Source organism: Carassius gibelio, chromosome A7 (genome assembly GCF_023724105.1).
Source record: "Carassius gibelio isolate Cgi1373 ecotype wild population from Czech Republic chromosome A7, carGib1.2-hapl.c, whole genome shotgun sequence".
Classification (NCBI taxonomy): Eukaryota; Metazoa; Chordata; class Actinopteri; order Cypriniformes; family Cyprinidae; genus Carassius; species Carassius gibelio.
In genome coordinates this window covers 29,604,584-29,632,517 of record NC_068377.1, presented here as the reverse complement: position 1 = coordinate 29,632,517, position 27,934 = coordinate 29,604,584, and the positions used below count along the sequence as shown (strand labels likewise).

Sequence of the window (27,934 nt, the reverse complement as noted above, 5' to 3'; positions counted from 1 at the left end):
TTTTCTCCCTTTTCAAATTTCAAATAACATCAGAAAAGCATTTACTTTCGATGAAAATAAAGGAAATAATCAAAAAGTTGAAAATAAAGTATCGGATAGGGCTGGGTAGGTGTAGGGGTAGGGGCTTTTTTGTCCCAATATGGTGGCATCCATTTAATAATTTGAATTAAAATTGAAATTTACACCCTAGAATTATTGCATACTGTTTTATAATGTACTATGATACTGAGGTGCAGACAATTGACACTATTGTAGTATATAAATAGCAGAAAATCCTGCTTTTATTAACATAGTGTAGTATTCTATAGCTATTTGCACTTAGTGTAAATAACACCTCACACACAAAAAAAATGCTGCTATTTGCACTTAGTGTAAATAGCCTTTATCGCTATTTACAGAGTGCAAGTAACCACTGCCTTTTTTATAATTGCAAATAATATTAGTACAGCTAATATCATTTGCACAACCAACGGGGATTTGGGCGCCACTGTTTGCTACGCAGCACCACTACATGAGCTTCTCCTGGTCATCTGTCAAACAAGCAGCTTTAGTGCGCGCGCCCCCGCAGGTGAGCCGCCGCCGCGCTACTGGACCCGCCCAGGTGAGGAGCTTCCAATAAGAGCTCAAACTCAGTCTGCACACATTTCCTGCGAATTGCACACAGAGACGCCGGCAGGGACTCCCCGTTTAGTCGCTTTCGACTTGAAACACGAGTGGAACTGAGCAAAAGCTTCCATCATTTTAGGATATTTACAACGGCCTGAGAAATGGAGGGTGTGAGAACGAAGACAAGATAAGTTTATACCTGTAGAGCAGCGCAGGTAAGCATAACGATAAACGACATGGTTGCAAACTTATGATATTGATTTTAACAAGCTCAATTTAGATAATAAACAACAGTATAAAGGTGTATTAGAGAGGTCGCGACCGTTCGTATCGCCTCACTTCTTTATGTGTAATTCATCATCCGCAGTCCGACTGTAGCGGAAGATGCCGCCGCCGTTCATTATCATTTACACTAGTTCAACTCCACTAAAACATGTTCAGCTCAAAAGTCTCGCTCTTGCAAAAACAGACAGAGGATTTAAATGTAACTGTTATTAAGATCGATTCTCCATTTCTTATTTGAAACAGGAATGTGATCCGTTACTGAATATGAGGGCAGACATCAGCATTGAGGAAGCGACGCACGAGCCCTGGAGATCGGTCACGCGCCGGACGCGCACCGGGGATTGCGCGTAGCCCTTCTTAACTTGATCAAAAGGCTAACCCGCTATTTTTTCTTGTCAAACAATTACAGGGACCTTGAAACTGCAGGATTACGTGAGCGTCAGAGATATGTAAACGCTCGTGGTGGAATTTAGAGTGCGCGAGATAATGTCATCCGGGACCTTCATTATGGATCAAGATGACTTGGACCCTGAGGCATCGGATTCTTTTTTGCACGGGATTCACGGAGCGCACCGGCCCAGGCCGTCCTCTTACCGGGCGCTGCGCAGCGCCGTGTCCAGCCTGGCACGGATAGATGACTTTATCTGCGAGAAAATCGGCTCCGGTTTCTTCTCGGAGGTGTTCAAGGTAAATATGTAATTTATGTCATGCCGTTTGTTTGTGTGTTTTACACAATGCACGTGCTGCATTTCCAGCACAGTGTTTAAATAAAGGAACACTACACGTAAACAAATGCTCAAATTCACAGATATCTTAATGCATTAAATAAAACATAGATTTATAGCATGGGAGTCATTTATAGTTTGTGTACTCATAGTTTTACAAATCATTTAACAAGAGTAAAGTTTAAAACACTTTCACTATTTTAGTTTAAGCTGATTTTTTTAAATTTTGCCTTTTCAGTTTCCACCGTTTTGTGTAATAGTAATATAAACATTAATAGCTGTAATATTATCAAATATCAAAAGCAAGTTTTTGAATCAAATACCAGTTTGTTTATCTAACTTTACAGTAATGTCTTGTTTAATTCAGTTTGTAAACCAAGCAACCAAAATCTGACTTTTATTATTGAAAATGTATTAAAAATATCTAAACTCATTTTATTGATATCATAAGGTTAGGCGAATCCCTCAGTGAACAATAACTACATTCTGCTCCTCTTCATCCTGTTCATCAATTATTTTTTTTTGACTGAGAAGATAATATTTTTGGTATGCACCTGTATGTAAAGAATATTACAAAAAAACGCTCAAAAAAGTCCTACATAACAGAAATAATCCTGTTCTCGACTTTGTATATGATTTGATTCTATTACTGACTTTGGACAACTAAATATCTTTTCACTTCAAGCTGGATTTATGTTTGTGTGTCAAATGCCTCCAGGTTTTGTAGTTCTATAGATTTATGATCTGTTTTACACTCTCAGAATGACTGATTGGCCAGACCATCAATTTATGAACCTCTTTGCGAAATTCTTATGATCGCAGCAGTCATTCTGGCAGTTCCCTACCTGTTAGAGAAAAGGGGTCATGAGTCACGACCCGTGTAAGGACAGTAGGTCTGTGTTGGTGTGAAAGTAGATACCCATTGACAAGGTGCACAGGGGTGCTGGAAACTCTACTCCTGTGTTTGTGTGCATGCATATGAGACCAAGACTGACAGAAAAAGAAGAGACCTAATTAGCTATCCCTCACCCAATTTACTGACCAGATACCAAATACAGTAATAACTTGCTGCTGGTTATTGCCCGCAAAAAAAGTCGCTGCTGATCAGGTCAATATGCAAATGTGTGGTTGCTGATATTTGTTTCTGTGGTTATGAAAGATTTAAAATATGACATTTATAATTGTGAAGTCCAGTTAATAGTCCACAGTTGTGAGGGTAATTTTAGTTAGTTTTTAATAGATTCTTTACATTAATGTTATAGATCCTTCATGCATGGTTTTTATTTTTTTAAAGACTTTGCAGTCTGTCAACAGTAAGGACTGTACTGAAAAAAAGTCTGTTTGTTCTCTTCTAATTGTTTAGTCAGAAAAAAAACTATTTCGTCTGCCTGTTCAGATAATGGCTTGATTGATATTTCATCAGATTTAAAGTGAAAAAAAAAAATTGCTCCGGTTCTCTCCCTTGTTCTGCTTATCTTGATCAAATCAGAACTAGTGATGAAAGATGAGGGAATTTTGTGTTTCTCTTGGGTTGATGCTCACCTCATTGTGGGATCAGCAGGCGTTCTCCTTTTAAGCTGTGCCAAAACAAACTCGCTATTTATGTGAGATTCCTTTACAAGAATCTGATGGAGGTGGACAGCCAGAATGAAGTCTTTTGAAATGTTTTTTTTTTTTTTTTTTTTTTGTTGTTTTTCTTCTATCGGTGCCTTTTTAACTCACAAGTAGAACCATGCTGCATGGTTTAGTATAAAAGTGGGATTTAATCCTCTTTTAAAAATGCATGAAAGTAATTTGCATTAAATAATAAAATATCAAACCAAGTGCCATTTGTTTCAAAGAAACTTATACATTGCTAAATATTTTAAGTTTGCAAACATTAAAACATTTACATTTCCAGTATACAGACACTATTCACAGTACAAAATAACTTTTAACAAGGTAAACTTCGTATCAAGTGTTTGGAAAAGTTACTTTTAAAAGTAATGCATTGCAATTTTGTGTTACTCCATAAACTAACTAAGTGCATTACTTAGTTATTTTTGGTTTAATTTTTGTCACCTGAGCTTGTTTATTTATTTTCATAACCAAAAAAGTTATATTTTTGGCAACTGTAATGACCACACACCAAAAGTGATTTAAATAAGCCTCATCCTGAAAGAAGTGCCTCTGTCTGTGCATCTCACTCCCTGTTTCTCTCAGCATGGGAGGTTTCACTGAATAAATGGGGGGACAAAATGTAGCTTTTTACTTAGTTATTTGAAAAATGTAATCTGGTTGCGTAACTTCTGCTACTTGTAATGTTTGACCCCCAACACTAGTTATTTCAGTACATGCATTCCCTGAGAATCAAACCTGTAAACTTGTTGCTAGCACTAAACAACAGGATATGCAATAAGAAAAGTCAAGGAAACCTATAGCAAAAGTTGTTTTCAGATGGCAAATGGTTGTGTTAAGCACCCAGACACTGGGCGCTGTAGATTATATAATTGTCTTCTCTGAAGAATGACAATGCAGAGTTCTTAATGGAGATCTAGGTTCTAATTTTATTAGCCGTGCATTTGAGCTTTGTGTTGAGGTCATTGTATCAAGTGTGCTCATTGAGTCCTAGTGTGTTCCTAAAATACTGTAATAAGTCTGGTGAGTACACATTGATCTGCATTTGACAAAGGGGTGTCACGGTAACACATCTTGGGTTCCACAATTAGAAAAGACACTCATTGGTGGGATCTGGTTCCCTCTTTGGTGTAACAGGTTTTAAAAATGGGCTCAATTCCATTAAAATAGATATGAGGAGTGTGGTTAAAAGTACCCGCTGTACATTGTAGTCCTCTTGTCAGTGGGAGAAGAGTTGTGAACTGATCGTTAAAGATGGGTTCTGATTGGTTGGAAAGTTTGAGGTTGTAAACAATTTGCAAGCTAGTTCTGACATGTTTTCAGTCCTCTTTAGTGCATCCCTATTGCATTCTCTCTCTCTCTCTCTCTCCCTCTGTCTTTCTATTCTTGTTTCTCAGTGTCTTTTACTAGTCAGGGCATGCATGGATGTCAAGCTCCATTGCTTCCACAGAGCTCCTGGGCATGTTTGTTTGAGTTTGCGTATGCTTTAAATATGAATGCAGTCTGAATTTTTTGAAGCCTATACTTGTGAATACATTTTGATGCATTTTATAGGTGTGTGTGTATTTTTGATGTACGGTATTTAAAGCTTTGGTGGCATGGTGATTTAAAAATGTCTGCTGCTAACCCGAAAGTTCTAGTTTTAGAAGCTTAGCTCTTGTATTGCTAATGTAACTTTGATTGTCCTTGCAAGAAATGTTTATACCTTGAATAAAAAGTTCACAGTATATGCACATTGTAGGTTGCACAATATAAGCTGTAAAAATAGAACTGTTTTTTGTGTCTGATAATTTACTGACCGTTAAGTGCTCTATGCCAGTGGTTTTTAATTCCAGTCCTCGCGACCCCCTGCTATGCACATTTGTTATGTCTCTCTTTGTTAACACACCTGATTCAGATAATCAGCTTGTTAGAAGTGAGCTCTGTGCATGAACTGTTCCCACTTTCATGGTCCCTACACAGTGTTCATCGCACACTTCAATGCTCTTTGAATGGAACATACATTCACTTCGAACTGGAATCATGGAGGAACATCCTGTGATGTCCACTTTGCAGGGCACTTGCGTTCGAATAGAACATACATCTGAAGCGATAAAAGAGAGACAAAATGTGCAGAGCAGGGGGGTGCGAGGACTGGAATTGAGAACCGCTGCTCTATGGGGCACTTTTAACGGTCTCTCTGGCAGTGTGCTGTGGTGTGAGAGTGGGTGTTAATGATGCTCTGGTAAGTGCTGTCTTAGACCAACTGTCTAAATGGCAATATGAGAAGTATGTTGATAAATCAAATTCATCACATACATGCTCATCCAGACTACTACACCTCATACAGTCAACCGCATATTTTATACAGTCCACAGCATATTGAGTGACCTCAATGTTCATTCAGCTACTGTCTGCTCTGTTAGGTACAGTGCAAGAGTATGTATTAGTGTGTGCAGTGCACTTGCTCTGGCACATTGTGCAGTGACAATTTTATGGGCAACCCCAGTTTGAATCCAGCTTGCGCCATTTTCTTTCCAAACCAATGCAGACCTTCTCCCTATCAAAAACAAGTGCTGTATAGATCATTTTTAGGCAGGCTGCGTGGTTTCTGTCCTCATAGAATTCCATGGAAAACTCCACAGAATTTGAACAGCTGTCATTCACAAAGCTCTACCCCCCCACACCCCCACCCATTGTTTGCTTGTTTAAAAAATTAGGTTGATTGGATACTGTTTTCAGCCACCAGGAGTGCAGTAACCTCATTTCCATTTACAATGGTTTACCCAAGAATTATAATTTTGTTAATGTTAGCTAATATCCTCAAAAGTCCTCTATCCATAATATTGCTTTCTTTGGGGTAATGTCATCAAGTCTGAATCAGGAAAGAAATATGCACAGATCAAGCACCATTTGTAAGCAAAAACAGCCCACAACAGTTCTCAATATGTTGGTGGATTTTGATGTCAGAGAACAGGGGATGGACTTTGGAGGAAGCATTATGGATTATGGACTTGTATTTTGGCCAAAAGACATGGTATAAAGTTAAATGTGGAGACATGTGAATTACTTGTGGATTATCTGGTTTCTGACAGCACCCAATCACTGTAGAGGATCCACTGATGAGTAAGTATTGTATGTATTAAGATGTATTCTGTATTTCTCCAAATACACTCCAAATGAAGAAACTAATTCATGCCCTAAGTGTGAGTTAATTTTCAGAAAAGTTTATTTTTGAGTGAAGTATTCCTTTTAACCTGATCTGTATATGGCTGCATAATTACTTGGTGAATTTAATTTAAAGGGATAGTTCACCCAAAAAGCATTGTACAACTGAGAGACTGCAAAATCATAATGTGTGTCCTACTGAAGAAACAAAGTCACCTACAACTTTGATGCCCTGGGGGTAAGCAGATAAACATCAAATTTTCATTTTTGAGTGAACTATCCCTTTAAGCTACTTGTTTAACTTTGTGAATGTCTGTTAAAAATTATCAACAATTATGAGTTTATGAATCTACACCATAAAATATGAAAGCACACAGATGTAAACCATGCCTGACTACCAATTGTTGCTCAGGAAAACAAGACTTTCTCGGTTTCCTAAAGGACATCAATTCTCACTACACAGATATTTTTATCACAGGATACCGAAATATGTATGTGTGATTAGTGTCTTCAGTATCCCTTAGAATTTGCTGCACCTGGGCACTGTTTACCTTTGATAAAAGCAGTTCACACACAGCCTCAAATGTGTGCGCAAACGTTTCTCTCTTGCTGCAGGGCTGAGTTATATCAGATAATTTATGGATTTTAAAGTTTCCTGTTATTGATCTTCATGAGACTCACAAAAGCAGATAAGGGTGCTCATTGTTATCATGATATCCTAGCTTGCATACGTTGGTGCTGCAGGGAAGATCAGTCAGTCAGACAACACTGCACAGGTTTGGGTGTCATCAATCAGGCATGGGTTTCTCCTTTTGCTTGATTTACATTGTCTATACAAAAGTAATATGACAATAAAAAATTAAGACTTCTCTTGAAGCTTGGATGCAGATATTTAATTTTGTGCATGTGTGTGGAAATATCGCTAACATGTTCAGGAAACCGAAAAGTTATTAACAACAGCAATTCCTTTTTTTTGTCGTTGCTATGAACCAAAATATTATGGTGTTCTAATTTCCTGTGAGATGTGCTCTGATGAACCACTCAAACAAATTTAAAGATATGAACATGGACACCAGAAGCATTTTGTGTTGTTACATAATGTTAGATTTTCTTGACCTTTTGTACAGATGATTTCACACGTTCAGTGCCACAAATTTGCCTGTATTTGATTTAGTTATTTACAAATTGTACAGAATCTTAAAGCGTTAGTTCACCCCAAAATTAAAATTAGACCGTTTTATGCCCTCAAAGCATCCTAGGTGTATATGAATTTCTTTCAGACGAATCTAGTTGGAGTTGTATTAAAAAATTGTCCTGGCTCATTTCATGTGACTTAACATTGTTTTGAAAATTGAAACTTAAAAAACTTTTGTTTCTAAATTTGAAATTCCACAGTTTCCGTATAGGCTCCACTGTGTTTCCGCATGGGAGGTGTGCAGATAATACAGATAATGTCTCCTGCAGCCAGGGACTTTGAAGTTTGGGATGAATCAGAAGTGTGTGTGTGTGTGTGTGTGTGTGTGTTTGTGAGGGAGGAAGAAAAAGGCCAGAGATCTCTGTCCAGCTGGCCCAGACATGAATAGACCTCTAAAGTGTCTGTCTGTGACAAGTATTTTCTCTCTCTTCCTCTGAAGGCGCAGCATCGTACCACGGGGCAGGTGATGGCTCTGAAGATGAACACCATGGCCAGTAACAAAGCCAATATGCTGAAGGAGGTACAGCTGATGAACCGCCTGAGACATCCCAACATACTCAGGTCTGCAGTGCACACATCTATAACAGAGCTCATCAACACTGAATATTAACCATATACAGTGGGGCTCGAAAGTTTGGGCACCCTTTGCAGAATCTGTGAAGATGCGAGTAATTTTCAAAAAATAAGAGAAATCATACTAAATGCATGTTATATTTGATTAAGAACTGTCCTACATTTCTTTAAAACATGAATATTGATGTCACAGGATGGCAGCTTTTGTCTTGCCTCCATAACTGCAACCACTGTTTATATAGAGTAAAACATTTAACTTAAAGCTGGGAAGTAGAGGAGGGAGCAACACGTTAACACATTATTAACCATGAAATACAAATATATTTATCTTAAACAAATCCCCACATGAAAACAGGGGATGTATTTGTTTATATATGCCAGGGCAAGAAGTCTTGGTCTTTTGTTTGCTTAACCTGCACCAGTTTGTGTGGTCTCATGTGTTTGAATTAAGTGTGCGTGTTTGTGTAAAAGCGAGAGCGTGTGTTTTTCATGCATGCTTAAGATTGCCTTCAAAATACAGGTGTTCCAGTTCACATTCTTGAGATAGCACCTTCTCTTGTTTTTTTGTTCTTTTCCAACACCTTTTCCCGTGTGTGTGTGTGCACGCCTTTTAGGTTTGTGGGAGTGTGTGTACATGAGGGACATCTTCATGCTCTGACAGAGGTAAGTGAGAGTGCTTATAAAGCATATAAAACAATAGTTGTTGGATAAAATTGTTCAAGATTAAATGGTATACACTACTGTTCGAAAGAGAGGAGTCTACTATATATATATATACATATGTCAGGAAGATACATATGTATATGTATATATGTATGTATATGTGTATATGAGAGAGAGAGAGAGAGATATAGATTTTTTTTTTTTTTTTTGAAAGTTAATGTTTGCTAAGGCTGCATTAAAAAAAGTAAATTAAAAAAGAGTAATAATTTGAAATAATATTTGAATAAAATGTTTCCAATTTAAAATATTCATACATTATATTAAAATATCATTTATTTTTTTGGCAAAGCTCAATTTTTCAGAAAGTTCAGCAGCTATTATTCCTCTCTTCAGTGTCACATGATCCATCAAGAATCATTATAGGCTGATGTGTTGCAAAAAAATAAAATAAATATCAACGATGGAAGCAGTGGTAGATAAACCATGATAGATTTTTGTTCAGAATTCTTTGATGAATAGAAGTGTCAAAATAACTGGAAATCTTTTGTAATGTTATTTTTTGTAACATTATATAAATTGTCTTTACTGTCACCTTTTTATCAATTAGTGCATCCTTGCTGAACAGAAGTATCAATTTCTTCAAAAAGTTATCTTCCTGATCCCAAATGTTTGAACAGTTGTATATCTTTATTTATAGGTAGGATTTAGTTTGCTTCACAGAAGTGAGTGCAGAGTAGGGCTGTGCAATTAATCGAAATCGAATCGCAATTGCAAATCGCAGCCCTAATGCAGACCATGCCTTTTCTGCAATGGATACATGTGATGCTGCCTTAGAATTTGGTTAAAGGAAGATATCTTTGGAGACCCTTTGGAACAGCCTTCTTGCATGGATATACACTAAATATATATATATGTGTGTTGTAGTACATTAATGGCGGTAACCTGGAGCAGCTGTTGAACAGTGACGTGTTCCTGTCATGGTCTGTGAGAATTAACCTCAGTCTTGATATTGCCAGAGGACTGCAATACCTCCACAGCAAGGGCATATTTCACAGAGACCTTACATCAAAGGTACACACACTGGAAGTGCCTTTATAAATATTAAGCGCAAATATACAGTAAGGGCACAAATGTTGTTTTTTGTTTTATAGAACTGTCTGGTGCGCTGGGAGAATGGGAACTGCAGTGCCGTGGTGGGGGACTTTGGCCTAGCAGAGAAAATTCCTGATCACAGGTCAGTAAATTGCATCGTCATACCTCTAGAGATAAGATTAGATATACACCATGCTTCCAGAGAGAGAAATTGAAGCAGTCAAGGACTGATTGATGAGCTTCCATTTTTCCATAAAGCACTCGTATCTATAGCTGGAGAATAAACTATTAAGTGCATGTGACGTAGTCAGCACCTCATCTTTAGCTTAGTGCAGCCTCTACATACCCAGCTCATGTCCTAGTCATGTCCGGTTGTTTCAGTACATGTGTACACGGTGCTACACGTGTAAATGAAATGGATGGTAAATACCTTAGATATGCTTGAGTTATGATGTTGGCATTTACCCCAATGGCCCAAGTATCTGTTCTCACATAATGTTCAGCATGTACTGTTGCACTGCAGGCACATGCAGTTAATTTAGACACTTGGCAAGAAAAACAAAGGAGAAATTACACTGTTGCCCCTAAAAAACACTTTTCATCTTACTGCATGCATGATGTTTAAGGTAAATGCTGTTCATAAGTGTAGGAGCCTATTTTGATTAGATTCAGTTTTTGAATATTTTTGTTTGAATTTGCTTCATTTGTTATCTTTATGTTACCATTTGGATGAATATTCTGTAAAAATACGTAATATGTTAAAATTGTTTACTGGCTCTTTAAGAATCACGAGTGTGAAGTTTGCGGCAGTGCGCTCTTTGGAATACAGTGGAGTTGCACAGTTTTCTTTACCGCATCCGTGATATTGAAGATTTAAGATCACATTTTGCATTTTTAATTTTATTTGTTTTATTGAACTGACAATCAAGATTAAAGGAAGATATTTTAATCAGAAAATGGAGTACGTGGATTGTTTTATTGGACACGGAGCGAGTGAAACCAAAACTGAAACTAAATGCGCACTCACAGTAAGATTAAAGGCAAATACAATACACCTTAACATCTGAGGTGTCACATAGCATGACCGTCTGATCCACAAGGTGTTAAACTCATAACAATGATGGACACTAAGCTACAAAAAATAATTTATTCATATTATAAAATAATTACACATCACCGTAATGATACATTATAGCTTTTAAATTCCTATCATGCCTTCCACATTAATATTAAAGGGTTAGTTCACCCAAAAATGAAATTTATGTCATTATTGACTCACCCTCATGTTGTTCCAAACCCGTGAGACCTCCCATTTATCTTCGGAAAACAGTTTAAGATATTTTAGATTTAGTCCTAGAGCTCTCAGTCCCTCCATTTGAAACTGTGTGTACGGTCTACTGTCCATGTCCAGAAAGGTAAGAAAAACATAATCTAAGTAGTCCATGTGACATCAGAGGGTCAGTTAGAATTTCTTGAAGCATCGAAAATACATTTTGGTCCAAAAATAACAAACTATGACTTAATTCAACATTGTCTTCTCTTCTGGGTCTGTTGTGAGCGCGTTCACTGCAGTGTAGTAATATCCCGTTCGCGACGAATCATTCAATTTAACCGGTTCTTCTTGAACCAGTTCACCAAATCGAACTGAATTGGTTGAAACAATAAGCATTAATCCACAAATTACTTTTTTTATGTGGCTGACACTCCCTTAGTTCCTTTTGGGTGAACTAACCCTTTAAGCAGCACATAGAAATTGTAGAAATTGTAGTTTTCATCAATTGGATTTTCCATATGTTGAAGACAATACATAAGTTCACAAGGGCATAGATGTGTATAAATATTGTACATTATTCTCACAAGAAATCATCCCTTGATATTTAAGGAATTTCTAGTATGGGGGTGGTTGGAGGTTTTAATAGTGTAGACAAAGTTACACTCCTAGCAAGTAGATCAATGATCCTGTAATTGCAAGTTGACTTTTACTAAGGAAATAGGAAATGAAGGGAGGAAGTAAATTGACTCTTACCAGCATATCACTTGGAGGTATACAAATATGAGGGTGCCATGCAAAGCATATTTTAAAGTACATTGCGTAATTTTCAAATTTGTGTACATTAAGCTTTAGTATTTAGTATAAGTTTAGTATTACATGGAGCTGGTTACCTTATGGGAGCTCCCATGTTGAGATTTAGTTATAAAAAAAACACACACAGTTGCACATTTAAGTAAGGGATCACTGTTAATGATATTCGAGTGCTTCTATATTTGAGCGGAAACTGTTTGGCCAGCGCAGACTACTGTATGTTATCGTTAATCCATATATCATGTGGATTAACATTCCTTTCAGTGAAACATACTGGGACATATTAAAGTGATCTGCTGCTTGTGTAATTCTTTCCTCATCATAGGGCGTTTGTATAAACTTGTGTATAAAAGCAGAGGCTTGTAAGTCTGTTAAGTCTTCCTTTTATATGCTTTCTCAGCACAAACAATTAGGGTAGCTAAAGTGTACCACCCAAACATAGCATGTGTGATTGTGAGTGCCATCAGAGTGCTATTTTTGTTCTGTCTTTGATATTTTCTCTTCAACGCAATGTTCAGAAGAACATGCTACTCTTACATTTTGCAACAGTACGAATAGTTTAAATATTTTCCAAAAATATTTTTTTAGCTTTTATCTGCTTACCCCCAGGACATCCGAGATGTAGAATCAAGATTTCTAGCTTAACCCTATGCAGTCTATCAGTCTTATAATGTAAGTGGATGGGAATTACGGCTAAAACCTACAATAAAACTAAAAGGAAACCTTTTTGTGTCTTTACGCATCAATGAATCGTCACGAGCCGCAGAGTTTAATTTGGTTTTGTATTATTATTATTATTTTTTTTTATATATATATATATATATATATATATATATATATATATATATATATATATATATATATATATATATATATATATATATATATATATTGTTGATTCCCATCCACTTAGAAGACTAATAGATCGCAATGGTTTGAGCTAAAAATCTCTTTGTGTTCTACAGAAACAAAGTCACCTAATACTTCGATGCCCTGTGGGTATTGTGATTGAGCCCACTCCCTTGGCTTAGAAGCAACCTCACACCGGAATGGTTTCAGGATGTTTTACTGTTGGCATAACACATGAATGATGGTAGCGTTCACTTTTTCTTCTCCAGACAAGCTTTTTTCTGGATGCCTCTTTCCAATATAATGAATGAACCAGAATTGTGCTTTCTTGCCTGACCATTATATTGAACAATCAAATGTTTAGAACTTTATTAACACCAAAAAAAAAAAAGAATTACTAACAAGATATTAATTAGAGTTGCTGAATTAAACATGCAGGAAGATGAAATCATGTGATTTAATGTTGTCTAAAGTTTGCAATGTATATGGATGGTAACCCTTGTTAACTGGTTCCATTCACAGAATGTAGCATCTGGCAAATGTATTGTGTAGCCCAACCTGCAGCTCTACAAATGTCTACTGATAAGGCACTCTTTGCTGAAGCTGGCAAAGCAGCAACGCCCCTGGTTGAGTGTGCCCTCAGTCCCAGAGAGCATGGTAAGCCTCTGGCCTGATTGGCCATAAGGATCACATCCACAATCCAGTGGAATATCCTTTGTTTGGAGACAGTGTTTCAGACTGTCTGAAGAGCTCCTTGTCTGCTTCAGTGTATTTTTCCAAATAGATGTGTAGGGCTCACATCGATCACAACAGAGAAGGGTCAGGGGCCCCTTCCTATGGGGATATTTTGCAACTTTACCACCTAAAAAGAGTGTTAGAAACCTAGGGCACACATCCAGGCCAGGGTCTCAGGACAACATGAGAGTCTGGCCGCCAAAATACTAGGCACAATTCGTTAATGGAGAGGGATTGGAGATCCCCCACCCAATTGGTAAAAGTGAGCACAGTCAGGAAGACCATCTTCATAGAGAGGGCACTAAGTTCAACTGACTGGAGGGGCTCAAACAGAACTCTCTGTAAGGCCTGAAGGACTATGTAGAGATCCCAAGAGGGGATGGGGCGCAGCCTTTGAGGATTCAACCTATGGGTGCCTCCTAGGAATCTGTTAACCAGATCTTCTTCATTGATCTGCAGTCTACGATGTCATGGTTCGCTGCAATAGTGGCCAGAGTTCCTCCTGATCACATCCAGGGACCAAACATGGAGGTTACAGAGATCTGAATGCTGGTGCCAGATTGTTCCCTTCCCCTGGTAAAGAAGGTTCCTCCACAGGGGAATCCACCAGGTAGTAAGCCACAGTGGGCAATGAGTGGATTTTTGTGAGGCCTGGATTTACGCCTGATCGAAGTGACTCCAAAACAGTAGGACCGCTTGGGGATAAAACCTCCACTTACCCCGGAGTGTGACCTGTCGTGAGAGGGAGACCGCTACAAGATTGAGGTCGCCTGGGCATGCAGAGACCTGAGACTTTGCTGGCTCCACAGTAAGGAATGGCAGGCAAGATGTTTGCATTGGTGCCATGCCCATTTTTAGGACTTAGGTGTGAAGCCCTTTCTGAAGTGGTCTCATATGCATCAGTCCCAATGGCGTAAGCCCGGTTGAGGATGCCTTTTTGCCTCTGAAAAGTATTTGAGATTGACTACTATCTTGTACAAGAGTGTTCCTAAGCAGTTCAGCACAGACCAAGCACGATCCTCTGAGAGGTGTGCTGTCATGGTGACCAAGTACAGTCTACACCGAAAAAAAGAGATACTTTGCACAGGGGAGAGTTTGTTCTTCTCTCAGTTGACCCCAACTCCTAATCCGTCCCAAATGCTAACATGTATTCTGGATGGGAGCTTGTATAGTGCTATTCTGGTCAGCTTCCCTCCTCCCTTGGTCACCCATCTCAGGTTCTCTACGAAGCCCTTTGTGGGTTCTTAGCATCCTTAGGACAAGTTGGCAGTGTCACCTCCCTGCGTGGTACTGGCCACTGTTCAGACTTGACTGTCGGCTCAGGCTGTTGCAGTGCCTCAGTAATCCTTGCAGTGTGCCATCTATGGTAATAAACAGACGGAGGCTGCTGCTTAAGGGGTCCAAGTGAATAACCTGACCCACACCGAGGCAATAAGTGTTTAATGGCCTCTGTTTTTAACTGTGGAGAATTGCAGAAAAAAAATACTTGTGTCAGCAAAGAGATCGTTGAGAGCTCATTTTCTTAGCTTCTCGCATCTCTGCAAGATTGAGCTACAGGTGGAGCTCCTGGACCACTGATGTGGACATTTGCCATCTCTCTCTCTATCTAGGGAACGCCTATTTATTCCCTCGCTGGACCACTGTCAAGGGTGGACCCAATGTATAGTGTTATGGCAGAAAGGTGCCTTCCACAATTTCATCAGCTACTCATGCACTTCCATGAAGAAAGGAACCTGGGTGGAGCACTGGTGAGTGTTGCACTTGGTCTCCAAGGGTCGAACAGTAACTGTTATCACTACGACACATCTATAATACCGTTGGTTCCAGCTTTTGTTCACTCACAGCTCGTCCTGGGACTAAACACAGCAATGTTACAAGGTCCAGAATCAATCCCAGGATGTGTTTGCGTTCACACAGAAGGATTTTCCAGGACCAACATGCAGTGTGAAAGGGGCTCTAAAGAGACTCTGCAGCATGTCCAGGGCATGGCCAGCTATGCAAATTTTGCTCACCAGTTTCCTTTGTCCTTTTCTCAATAATGTCAGAGTTGTCTGGGCTCCCAAGTGCAACCCTTAGTGTCGGAACTTCGACACAACGTTGAAGTGAGTGACTAAAGGGGAACTATTGGTTTTGTCTTTCAATAAAGATGCGTTCTCCTCGCTGTCTGTGCTGATTTAATCTAGCGGGTCTAGTGACCGTTCTCTTCGGCCAATCAGTGATCAGCAGGGTTTACACATCTCATTTTAGCAGTACAGTACTGTACAGCTCGCAACCTCAGCCGAGGTGGTTCTGAAAAAGGTACCAGGTGCAGTACACAGTGAGAACCCCCCAAAAGCTAGCTGTGCCATACCATGCATTGGAAAAGCACTATATGTATACAGCAATTTGTAACCTAGTTTTCCATTATGAACACATCCAGTGTGTACATGTGATGTAATTTAGGGACTTGTTTCCGCTCTGCGTTTGTTTATATTAATGATGGCTTTGTAAGAAAGTCTGTATGTGTGAGAGAGAGTAGTTTTACAGTTAAGCTAAGCCTTGAATTTCTCATTGGTTTTTTCAATGTAATGCATATTTTGGTGTGCTTGCAAATGCTTCATGTTTGCGTGTAAAACCACAGGTATTTGTACATGTGAAGAAGACCAAGCAGATTGCTAAATGAGGGCTTTTTGGAAAGCTATCCTAAAAAGGAGAAAGCATTTCAGATGTTTGCTACGGTATATTCCCTCACTCTGACTAACCCACATCCCCAAAATAAAACTGAGGAAGTGTCTCTCAGCAGAGTATGAGTATGCCAGCTAAAATTAAGATCTTACAAGACCTTGTTCGGTTTTATTTTTATACACCTACGCACACATAATCAAGCTGTTGGTTAATGGACTAGGAGTTTATGGGCGTTAAATTAGGAAATGAGGAGTAATTGTAAAAAGATAAATAGAACTTGTAGGTTCACTTTAAGTAAATGATTTTCCTGTTTTCCCTTTGGCTGTTTTCAGTGAGGCAGAGAAACCGAAATTGGCTGTTGTCGGCTCCCCCTACTGGATGGCTCCGGAGGTGCTCAGAGGAGAACACTACAATGAAAAGGTTGAACACCATATGATTCATTACCCAGATATGGCCAGAGTCCTTTTCAATGACTGTTTCACCCGCATAACTTATCAGATTACTGTCATTTCACAATTTCAAATGCAAAGTTGGTGACATTATTCCCAGCGTTTGAGAATAATGTTATTTTAAATTCATTATTATCTGTAAAGGATTTTTTTTTATTATTATTACAGGTTGATGTATTTGCCTATGGAATTATCCTCTGTGAGATTATAGGCAGAATACAGGCAGATCCTGACTTTCTTCCACGAACTGAGGTAAAAAACAGAATGTACAGTATCTTAAAAATTCAGATTACAGTTGAGCTTTTTCAAAACTATTTTACCAGTTTTAGAATTATAACCTGTATTTAAAGAAGTGTGTGTGTGTGTGTGTGTGTGTGTATATATATATATATATATATATATACACACACACACACATACATACATACATATATATATGTGTGTGTGTGTATATATATATATATATATATATATATATATATATATATATATATATATATATATATATATATATATATATATATATATATATATATATATATATATATATATATATATATATATATATATATATATATATATATATATATATATATATATATATATATATATATATATATATATATATATATATATATATATTTATACTATTCTATATCGGTTTGGTTCACCCTTCCATCTGGTCTATGAATATTAGGCCTGTAACAAACTGAGTGAGTACATGAGATTATGAATATGGGTAATAGTTTACTCCTTGTAAGATTACAGCACTGCCAATGAATTCATGCTTTTAAATACAAATCATTGTTTAATTATGATAAACTTATTATCAGGATGATTTATTTCAGCTTGTACTCTTCACAGTAGTAACATACAGCTTGTATCAGCTTTGGAGCATTTTTTTTTTTTCTTAAGACTGAAGTTAGGGTTGTGTGGTGATTGTTTTTCAGGACTTTGGTCTTGATGTGGAGGCCTTTCGCCAGATGGTTGGAGACTGTCCACCTCATTTCTTCAAAGTCACAGTCATCTGCTGCAGTGTAAGACCTCTTATCTACAGTCATGAAAGATCATACATTAACATTCATCCTCTACAAATCTCACATGCTGACACATGTTTACATGTTTTTATACCTAGGAGCCTGTCTAATTCTGCCAAGATACAAATGTATTATTCTAATCAAGAAGTATGACTTCACAAAAAAAAGTGTTTACATTTAAAAAAAAAAAATTCTCTCCCAGATGATCCCAGACAGTCGGCCATCATTCACCGAGGTTGTAGCAGAGCTGTATAAGATAGTGAATGATCGAGAGAAGAGTGAATCTATGGAGCCTGATGTACAGGGTGAGTAAGCAAAAAAAAAAAAAAATATATATATATATATTTTTTTTAAATATCTTTTAGTTTCTATTTAAAATTGTATTAATTCAAGTATAGTTTTCACCTTGAATATGAACAAAGAACCTTCCATGTCATGTAATTTAAAAAAACTAGTTAAATTTAGTTGTTGTGTTTTTTTTTTCAGTGTTTTCAGACCGCTCATCCTCAAACACAACACCTTTGAGTCGAAAACATTCTCTAAACATTCCTGCTGACCCGTGTCTCTGTAGCAGCAAGTCTGATGTACTCCTCCCTCCGTCCCCTTTCCTGACTCGGACCACACCGATGCGCGTTAACCCCTTCTCCCAGCGCCAAGACCTCAACGGCGGCCGCATCAAGCTGTTTGACACCCCCAGCAAGTCTGTCATTTCCCTCACCTTTGCTCTCCCTCCGCCCCCTGACCCCAGCAGCCCCATCTCCTGTGACCAAGGCCCTCTCCATTTCCACAGACGCAGCCAATCACTACCCTGCACCCCAGAAGACATCCAGTCTCTACGTGGTACTGCTGCCAATGAGAAACGTGAAAATAATCAAAGTGTTATGAATCCAGTCAATGGAAATTTGTTGGACATGGGAATGGACAGTGTGTTGACTAAGAGCAACGAGAGTATTGCTGATCTCCCTAATATTAGTGAGGTTTTTGATACACCCGGTGACAGCCTTAGGAGTTCAGACCCTAAGCAGGATGACAAGGAGAAGAATCTTGAAATGAAGAGTCAAGAAGCTGTAGCTGATGACTCCGGTCTTCCATTAGATCTAGAGTTGATGTCTCCAAGCCGATGGAGGTTGGAGGAAAGCGTTGAGGATCCCATGGACTGTACCAACTCTCCTGATACACTAGAAAGTGTTGTCAGTGCTTCAGCCAAACCTTTCTCCAATGGCTGGAGCTCCCCGGTCTCCAATGAGCCATCCTCATTACCTCCTTTACTAGACATGGACAACAACAATGGCACCGTCCCTATCAGTCGATCTCTGGGATGGGGGGTTATTAACTCCAATGGTGCCACGACCCCTCTTACGCCTCCAGAACAGGATGAGGTCATAGCCTGTCCGGGTTGCTGCCTAGCAGGAATGAGTTTCCCTTCCATTTGCATACGTGGACCACGACAAACCCCTTATAAAAACTTAAATGGCGATGCGGCCAGGAAAAGGCTTCTGTGCAAAGCTTTGCCACCCTCGCCTACAGAGCCAAACATTGCTCTTCCTAGCACACAGACATAAACGATGCATGCTGTATAGGTGAAGCACTACCTTTTAATACAGAAGCTAATGCTTAATGTACTCAATCAAGCTGAAATATGTCATTCTGGACGGAAAGAAAATGCAATGTATTGTGGTTTAGACTAAGTGGATCATTTAGTATTCTGATCTCATGTCCTAGTCCTTTAAAACTTGAACACTCCCATAGGTTTTAATGCCTTTCTAAAGACGTGTGTTGTCAATATTTTTGTTATTTGTACAATTATTTGAAAGTTTATGAAAATACTTTGAGAATGGGAAAAAAATGTATGACATTAAATGACATGGACAAAGTACTAACAGGCTAGTGTTTATGGAAGATATGAGTCACATTATCTGTAATATAGTAACTCTACATTTTACATTTATATGTGTCAAATGGTATAACAGATACAGTTCATGGGGTAATGTATGCTATGTTTATTCCATGTTTGTGTATGTGTGTATATATAATGTGTTTGTGTGTGTGTGTGTGTGTGTGTGTGTGTGTGTGTGTAGAAAACTGTTCAGAAGTTTGGAGTCAGTGGTTTATTTTTTATTTTTTTGCAAGGAATAAAAGTATTAATTGCGTTAAATTGACAAAACTTAGTCAAGACCGACAAGTCACCAAAAATAATTTTTACCTTTATGTTCTTCAACCCTGAATGTATCAAGTTTTCCACAAAAATATTAAATCGCACAAATGTTTTCAGTATTGATAATGTGATAGTGATATTGACTGATTATTGCAAATTGATAAAATAAATGCAGCTTAGGTGAGTATAAGTGATGTCTTTTAAAACTCATTTAAAAATCTTGCCCCAAACTTTTGAACATTGGCGTTTATAGATCAGAACAACTGTAAGTTATATATTTACAGTTGAGATCAAAACTGGAGAACAACCTACAATTTCCTACATTTCAAGTTCATGGTTTAGTCCTTTTTGAAGTTATTATAACGGGAGTAGAAGGGCAGTTTAAGCATACTTCATAAATTAATTGTATTCCTGAAGCACAGCATAAAAAAAAGTAATATTTGAAAAAAGAACTCTGCTCAATGTTAGAGATCACTTACAGATACCTGAAAGTTATTGATGTTTGAGTTTGTTATTCTAAATCGCTGATTTCTAGAATATTGCAGCTTTACAATGATACTGATTCAAGTCCCCCAAAAAGGCAGGTTGTAGTGGGTTGACTGAAGTACAGGCATTTCTTCTTTTCCACTTCAAGCAATGGTCAGATGGGAAACATGTTCTGCATCAAACTGGGAAAAGACTGAACCCTGAGTGCTTAAAGAAGTCAATGGAAGAGTCATGGTTTGGGGGAAGTTTTCTACATTTATCACCTCCAAAGTGCACACACCGCAGTAAACACACACTATGAACACGCACCAAGAGCATTTGGCTGCAGCACACAAGGAGCAGTTGGGGGTTCAGTGCCTTGCTTGAGACTTGAACCCACAACCTTTGGGTTACGAGTCTGACTTTTTAATCATTAGCCCATGACTTCCCCTAAAACTAACCGAAGTCTGTCAGAGCAGGGTCTCTACACTTCCTACTAATTTCTGACCGCTGTAACCCTCCAAAACTTTACTCGTATCATCTTCTGTGCTACAGTCAGTAGCGGTTTTAGCCACGGGCGAACCGGGCAGCCGCCCGGGGCGTCATTTTTTCGTGACACATTGGGGGCGGCAGCACGAGCAGATAAACAAAAAATCCTCTGTGTCGCGAAGCGGTTTTTCGTCATTTATATCATTTCACTGTGTGTGGAATTGGCAAATTGGCGCTCCCTGCAGCTGCCGGCGCCCCTGCTTGCTGAAAATATCCACTGTAGCTTTGTGTTGTGAGAGAAGTGTAAGTGAGTGGGGGGAGAGGCGCGTGCGACATTTCACCTCTGGGTCTCTCTCAAATGGAACGGACAGGGCGGGGGTGGACGGGGACGGGGGATCCACACTAGTAATATAATTAATAATAGGCTAAAGTCAGTCACACACCTCGACTTTCTTCCAAATAACCCACATTTCATTCATAATGTTATAATACAGGCCTATAGCTCCTGCAAATGAAACTAGGTAATACAAGACGATTATGCGGTCATCAAGGTGAATTGGTTTAGTCTTGACTTCTGGTCCTGAGTGACAGTTGGGGGATGGGAAATCTGTTGATTGTCGAGTGCCAAATAAACAGAGGTGGAGAAGAAAAGGTCAAAGCCAGGTGCCCAATTTCGAAAAAAAAGAAAAGAAGAGGAGAAACGAGCAAAAGATAAAGGTATGCAACTATTGTCTCTGTATGATTACAGTATCCATTTCATGAATGAAGGGCTAATGTTAATTGCTGGTGGGTATAACTCTTTGTTAACCTTTTTGCTATGATGCTTGCTATGCTTATACAACAATAATTTGGTTTCAACTCAATCGCGAGATCTCATTTATAATATTGTGCTTTGCAATAAAATTGTTAAAAGTTCAGTTATCATTTCCATCAGTTGGTTTAACATTAGGCCCTGTAAATAACCAACGGCATTTTATTATTTGCTACACAGTATGCTAAGTATTGTTTCCTAAGTATAGTTTTACAAGTCATAACTAAAAGTGTGTCATGCGTATAATTTGAGGCAGTAACCTAATGGCACCTCCATGAAAGTTAGATTGATATACTAATTTTGGTTGAAAAATATCCTGAAACCCAAAAAGTTTTTGTTTTTGCCTATACATATAATTTAAAGTCATTTTATTTTTTTAAACAACTGAGTCCCAGTGACCATAGCATAACGTGAATAAAATATAATTTTTCAATGTATTTTTTTTACTATTTGTTTCTATGCTCTAAAAAATGTGATGACATGGGGAAAAAAATGAAATAAATAAATGTTTTTATTTTCCGGGTCTAGGAGGATATAGCGTGTAATGACAGACATTTAGTGTGTGAGAGCATGTTTATGTAACCCTTCTATTATGTTTTGAGTCAATTTGACCCTAGGCTGTTTTAGCTTTATAAAACATTATCCTATGGTCTTTTGATTTCAAATGCAGTTAAATTGCAATTTCAGGGGCACTTCTAAAATATTTTGGAGCATCCTCTGCCACTGGTAAGGATGAGCGAGGGGGGCGCTCGAAAGGGGTCTCGCCCAGGGTGTATTTCAATGTAGAACCGCCACTGGCTACAGTGGTTACTGTTATCTAATTTTGATCAGTGTTTTCCACAATATAAAGTAGTTTTTTTTTTAAATCCCTTGGTTATTTTGTCAAGATGTGAGTATTACGGAGGCATATACCTACAGCTAATATTCCTTCAAATTTTGAGCTGTGAAGAGTAAATATTTCCTTAAAAAAAAAAAATTATTTATAGATTGTTCTCTTGATTTTGATCTCCACTGTACATGTAGCTGTAAAATAATTCTGAATTCAATATAATTATTTAATTATTGTATCTGTTTAATAGCAATTTATAAATTGCTATACTCATTCACACACACTATAAGAAATATTCTTGCTACCATTTCCTCCTTTTGTGGTTTTGTTGCAGCAGTCATGCTGTGACGGCTGTCCTCTTCTCACTTTTTCTGTCCTCCCACTGAAAGTAACAGCTAAAGAAATCTTTTTTTTTTTTTAAGGTAAAGTGTATTAGAAATAGTTATTTTTTTGTCAGTCAACTTGTAGAGATATTATCAGCTATGGCATTTGGATAAGCTGTTCATTTCTATTTATTTATTGATTTATTTTCATAAAATAGCATGTTGTGGTGATGCCTGTCACTCTCCTAAACTTATGTTTCTTTCTGTTGGTGTTGAATGTAGGTGAGTGTACATTTTTCTTTGAAAGCTTTTTTTTCTCTCTTTCATCTCTCAGGTGCAACATGTTCTTATCTTCATATGTTTCGATCAGAGTCTGTAGTCTCTGTCTGTGACATCAGAGTGCATACGATCAATTTTGGATGCCATCTTGAATGGGATTGCCCTGATGCCAGCCCTAAGACCACTTATACTGTACTGAGCAAGACACACGGGTGAGTGTAATCTACACACAAGTTTAGATACACTTGAGGAACTATAAATGATGTGGAATATGTAGTTTAGAGAAGAAATGAGAGTGTGGAGCAGAAAGCAGTAGAGCACTGAGATGAGAGGTGAAACTGGGTGGTTTAGCAATAACCACAGTGAGATACAATCCAGGCTCAACGCATCAGTGCAGATACGCTGTTGTTATCACTTGAGGCACGCTGTTGGTTTCCTCTGAATAACACTCGAAAAATAAAATGACTCGCAAGTGCTAAAGGTCAAATTGTTCTTTACTTGCTTGCTTTTTTCTTTTTTTTAATCATGCCCAGTTGTCACATTTTTTTAAAGAAAAATAAAATCAGAACTGTCTGCTTTTGCAGCTGATGAATTGCCAGATGATTGACATAAAGAATTTACTTGGCATTTTTTTAAAAGTATCCTTGATACTGTGTGTTTGTGCTGCAGTACGACATGGACAAATGTTTCAGACTGCATCCAAATTTCTCGGCAAAGCTGTGATCTGTCACGTGTTTTTCCGAACATACACATCTACAGTGTCATCCGACTGACATCTGAACTTCCCTGGCTGAATGAAACTCGGGGTTGCTCTCCTATAACTGATTGTCAGTATTAAACCTCAAAACACATTTCACATATTTGATAAATAGAGATAAAACATATTGCAAATACCTTGAAAAGTTTAGGTTAAACTCCAGAAATGCATTAACTCATAATTTGTAAGAATGTGTTTGAAAACATCTTATATCCGTCTAAAATGCATTAATATATTTGGACAAGAATTTGTTAAAATTTTTATTGTTATTCTGATTACTACTATATTATTGTATTATGTTAATTATATAATTATTTTATTATTATTATAAAAAAAGTGCTGAGTGAGATTGTTCTTTTTACTTTTTATAATTTATTTTATGCTAGCTGCTGCCAAATTCACCCCGCCCTCCATAACCATCTCCATGGCCAATGGGAGTCTCTGGGTGATGGTACATTTTCCTTGTGCTCCATCCATAAGCTGCTCGTTAGAATATGATTATTATGAGGAAGAGAAGGAGATGGGATGCTCCTGTCCCCTAACGGAGTTTAAAAGTCTCTGGGCCACAGTCACTCTGTACAACGAACAGAACCTCTCAGACAGACAGGTGCACAACTCTTTCATCTTTACATCCCTTTCTCTTCTGTTTGTTCATTTGTTTATTTACAGTACAAGTGTTTACATTTAGATAAAAAATGTGACTTCCAATGTTTTATTTTAAATTCATTTTTCTTAAAGGCACACACAGCTATGGTGATGCATGAAACCCCATTCATGGTGGAATTTGGTTTTCTTACACCAGGGCAAGTGTACTGTGCTGTGGCCAGCTTCACAGCTGAGGGTGTACTGACCTCTTCTCCCCCGAGCCTCCCGCAGTGCGTTTACATACCAGCAAATCTCGGTGTGCATTTATTTCTACACAAAGCGGTTTTACTTATTTTGTGGTGTGATGAATCAAGACACATTTATTTGTTTGCACCTGTGTGCATTGGTTGCCGGCACTCATTCATGTGTGTTTGTGTGTTCTCCAGAAAGCCTCATCGTCATAATTGTGTGTGCTGTTCTCATCGTTCTTGGCCTAGTATTTTTTCTGGTCTGGAGAAAGTGTGTGACTTCTGAACGTCCGCTGCCCAGAAATTTGGTACTGAACTTACATGAACATGATTGCAAGTGTGTTCTTGCTTTTATAAGTTTATTTTGAGTTATTTACATTTTAAATCAAACAACATTTTTTTTTTATTTAAAAAGATGGAAATGGTTCCCAATAAAAGCTCTATAGCAGTGGTCCTGCACCAGAGGGCACAAATGTATTTTAGTTAATGCATTATTATTATGAATAGTCCTATATTAAAGTATATATTATTAACTATTGTTTATATTGAAAACAGTACCATTCTTGAAACATAAGTAATCACCAAATCAATAAATTTGAGACCGCATTACTCCAAGCTTTGTCATTATTACACTATTATAGAACCACAGCTCTACAGAGGTACACAGAAGCCCATAGAAAATTATTTCTGTGCTTTAATTTGCTCCAAGGAAATAATCAGCCATTGCATTTTCATGACTTTCCTCAATAGGAAAAAATATAGAGATTTAAAATTTTATTTAATCCAGAAATGTGTCATCACAGTCTGATAAGGGTCTATATAAGCACTCTTGGAACATCAGTCATCCAATCAAATTCTACTTTTCCTTTTGTATGATATACAATAAGGGAAGCTTTACTAGCTGTATATTGCAAAGCATTTCTGTCATTCTAAGTACCCTATTAAAACAGTGACTCTAAAGAGCTCTCCAAAACCTTCTAATGCAGAAGCATTTTATTGTCTGTTTAATCTGTAAAAGTATAATTTTTAATATCCTAGGTGTTTTACATTTAAAATACAAACCATATTGTTTGCTTCTAGGCTTTACTTCGAGACCTGGAACTTCAGACTGAGACGTTCATTGACTCCAGTAAGGTGGCACCACACGAGTGCTCTGAGGGTGACTACGTTTCTGTTGTTTCCTCCTCTGACTTCACACTCATGGACAACCATTCATCTCACTACAGCACCCAAAGCCTGGGCAGAGGCTATTACACAAGCCCCACCGTGCACAATCCAGTCTGCACTGAGGAATCTGTGGGGTCTGAAGAGCTGAGCACAGATGTCCAACACGACGAGTGTCATCTGTCATCATCACATCCGATTCTAGAGGCAGAGCTGGCATGTCCACAGCAGAATCAGTGTGAGGAGACTCCAAACATCCCTCTGAGCTCAGTGCGAGTGAAACATATTCAACAGGGCGAGACGTCAGATGAACACCCAGAGCAGTCTGAAGATGTCATATGGGGAAAACTGACACCACTAGAAGACATCCAAGCCGATTGAAACTCCTGATGTTTATTTTTTTCCTAAAGGTTGAATATACTTCAGTTAAAGGCAACGTTTTTTAGACTCGAGATATGGATTTGCTTTGGGTATATTTTTAATACCCGCTTTATTGGTGCTGTTGATTTGTGATTAGTGCGGTTCTGCCCTTTCACCCACTAATTATTGTCATTGCTAAAGTTGCAATGAATGGAAATAGGAACAGATCTTTTTTCTGTATTGTGATGTATATCCGAGTGTAAATGCTTATTGAAAAGTAAAGTCGAGGACTTGATTCTGTTTATCAGTTGTTGTTTGGAATGAACGTGAGTCCCAACATACATCACAAGAAAGTTGTTTTCGTTTTCACCTTAAGCTCCCATTAAAGAAGGAAATCATTCACAAGAAGACCTATACTATGCCTTTAGAAAATAGAAAGGGTGATTTAAATTTTCTTATATTAAATATTATATATCCTCCCTTTTAGTCTGGGTAATTTGGGTCAGGTAAGATTGAGTTCAGCATTTATTCCTTTTACTGGAAGGGAACACATCAGTGGTCAAATGTTGCTGACCTGAATCTAGCAGTCATTACTATTATTACCCTTTGAGGTTTGTTTGGGATCCCTCCTATAGTTCAGTGACTTAGAGCACTAGAAATCCTTATGCTGTCCCTATGAGGAGCAGGGTTGTTTTGGGGGTAACTGTGAGTATAAGGTATGCTTTCTGTATGGCTTAAGTCATTATAAAAAAAAAGTGAGTGAGACTCTAGGTTCTGGAAAAGTGTATTGTAGCAGGCACTTTGTTTTGCATTAAATTATGCATGCTTCTTATTTCCTTCTTTGTGAGAAAGTGTATGTGGACTCAACTTAAAATCTGTGAGGTCTAATTGGTTGTTGAATTTTGCTATTGTAACAGTGAAGGGAAATTTGTTGTTGAATAATAAATACAGTAAGTTCACTGCTATTCCACTCCACAGATGACTCGAGTTTTAAATGTCAAGTTTCTTGTTGACCAAATGTAGCAGAATGGAAAGAAGTATGCATGGGTTCAGCTTTAATAAAACCACAGCCCACAAGCATGAAAAACAACATGCATACACATATACCATAGCCCCCCCAAAATAAAAATAAATGCAAGCTAAACCTGTACTGAAATGTCTTACCAAATATCATACATATTCTTCATCACTATATCTATATTTTTGGTGTCTTTCTTTATAACTGCAAGTATTAATTAATTGAATGATTTTTGGTTTTTAAAAGACAAAACTTGCATTAGAGTTGGTCAGTGGGTTTATGTTTAGACATTGATGGTGGGTGCAAGATTTAATCCATAGAACCTGAAGAGTCCAAGAAAAGTATAATAAATGTTGAACTTCAAATAACTATACTCTCGTTCAAAACCATTGGCAGATTTCTATACATAAGCTGTGCCATAGAGAACACTTCTCATAGGGTGTAGTGACTCAATAACTGGGTCACACGGAAACATGCATGTTCTCATCCAGAGAAACCTTTAAAATCACCATATGTAGCAGACGTATCAGTCAAGGGTTTCATTTACGTATTTAACTGATTATTCATTTTCTCGAACTATCATTGTAAAACATACCAAAACACCAAACTGAATTCTACTAACACGGACTATAAATGTTTCACAGGACTGTTTGAAGTTTAAAGTGAATATAATGAAAATTGAATACTAAACAGTAAACACAAATGCTAAAGTTAGAATCTTTATTTGGCTC

At 37.9% G+C, this 27,934-nt stretch overlaps 2 protein-coding genes across 3 annotated transcripts; both read left to right on the top strand.

Moving 5' to 3' along the window:
* Positions 1-623: 623 nt before the first annotated feature.
* Positions 624-19,596, top strand: LOC128017121 (dual specificity testis-specific protein kinase 2). 2 transcript variants are annotated; one of them, XM_052602341.1, is made up of 11 exons: positions 624-821; positions 1,301-1,578; positions 8,015-8,136; positions 8,763-8,811; positions 9,736-9,882; positions 9,963-10,045; positions 16,567-16,654; positions 16,852-16,935; positions 17,634-17,720; positions 17,923-18,025; positions 18,207-19,596. In XM_052602341.1, the coding sequence occupies exons 2-11, from the start codon at positions 1,378-1,380 to the stop codon at positions 19,280-19,282; spliced, it is 2,040 nt and encodes a 679-aa protein (XP_052458301.1). In that variant the 5' UTR covers positions 624-821; positions 1,301-1,377; the 3' UTR covers positions 19,283-19,596. The 2 variants fall into 2 exon arrangements, with proteins under 2 accessions (XP_052458301.1, XP_052458300.1); XM_052602340.1 differs by having other exon boundaries at positions 1,135-1,578.
* A 3,205-nt stretch (positions 19,597-22,801) lies between these two features.
* LOC128017120 (uncharacterized) lies at positions 22,802-26,480 on the top strand. The gene is made up of 7 exons (XM_052602339.1): positions 22,802-23,074; positions 23,163-23,283; positions 23,741-23,898; positions 24,215-24,435; positions 24,567-24,729; positions 24,860-24,969; positions 25,742-26,480. Exons 1-7 carry the CDS (start codon positions 23,023-23,025, stop codon positions 26,204-26,206), a joined length of 1,290 nt encoding a protein of 429 aa, XP_052458299.1. The 5' UTR covers positions 22,802-23,022; the 3' UTR covers positions 26,207-26,480.
* The last annotated feature ends 1,454 nt before the right edge of the window (positions 26,481-27,934 follow it).

Bases quoted from the DNA above. Each gene is read 5' to 3' on its own strand.
- LOC128017121 (XM_052602341.1), top strand. From the start codon at position 1,378: ATGTCATCCGGGACCTTCATTATGGATCAAGATGACTTGGACCCTGAG. The intron at 8,137-8,762 runs GTCTGCAGTGCA...CACGCCTTTTAG, and splicing joins AGACATCCCAACATACTCAG to GTTTGTGGGAGTGTGTGTAC. The intron at 8,812-9,735 runs GTAAGTGAGAGT...TGTGTGTTGTAG, and splicing joins ATCTTCATGCTCTGACAGAG to TACATTAATGGCGGTAACCT.
- LOC128017120 (XM_052602339.1), top strand. From the start codon at position 23,023: ATGCCTGTCACTCTCCTAAACTTATGTTTCTTTCTGTTGGTGTTGAAT. The intron at 23,284-23,740 runs GTGAGTGTAATC...TTTGTGCTGCAG, and splicing joins GTACTGAGCAAGACACACGG to TACGACATGGACAAATGTTT. The intron at 24,730-24,859 runs GTGTGCATTTAT...TGTGTTCTCCAG, and splicing joins TTACATACCAGCAAATCTCG to AAAGCCTCATCGTCATAATT.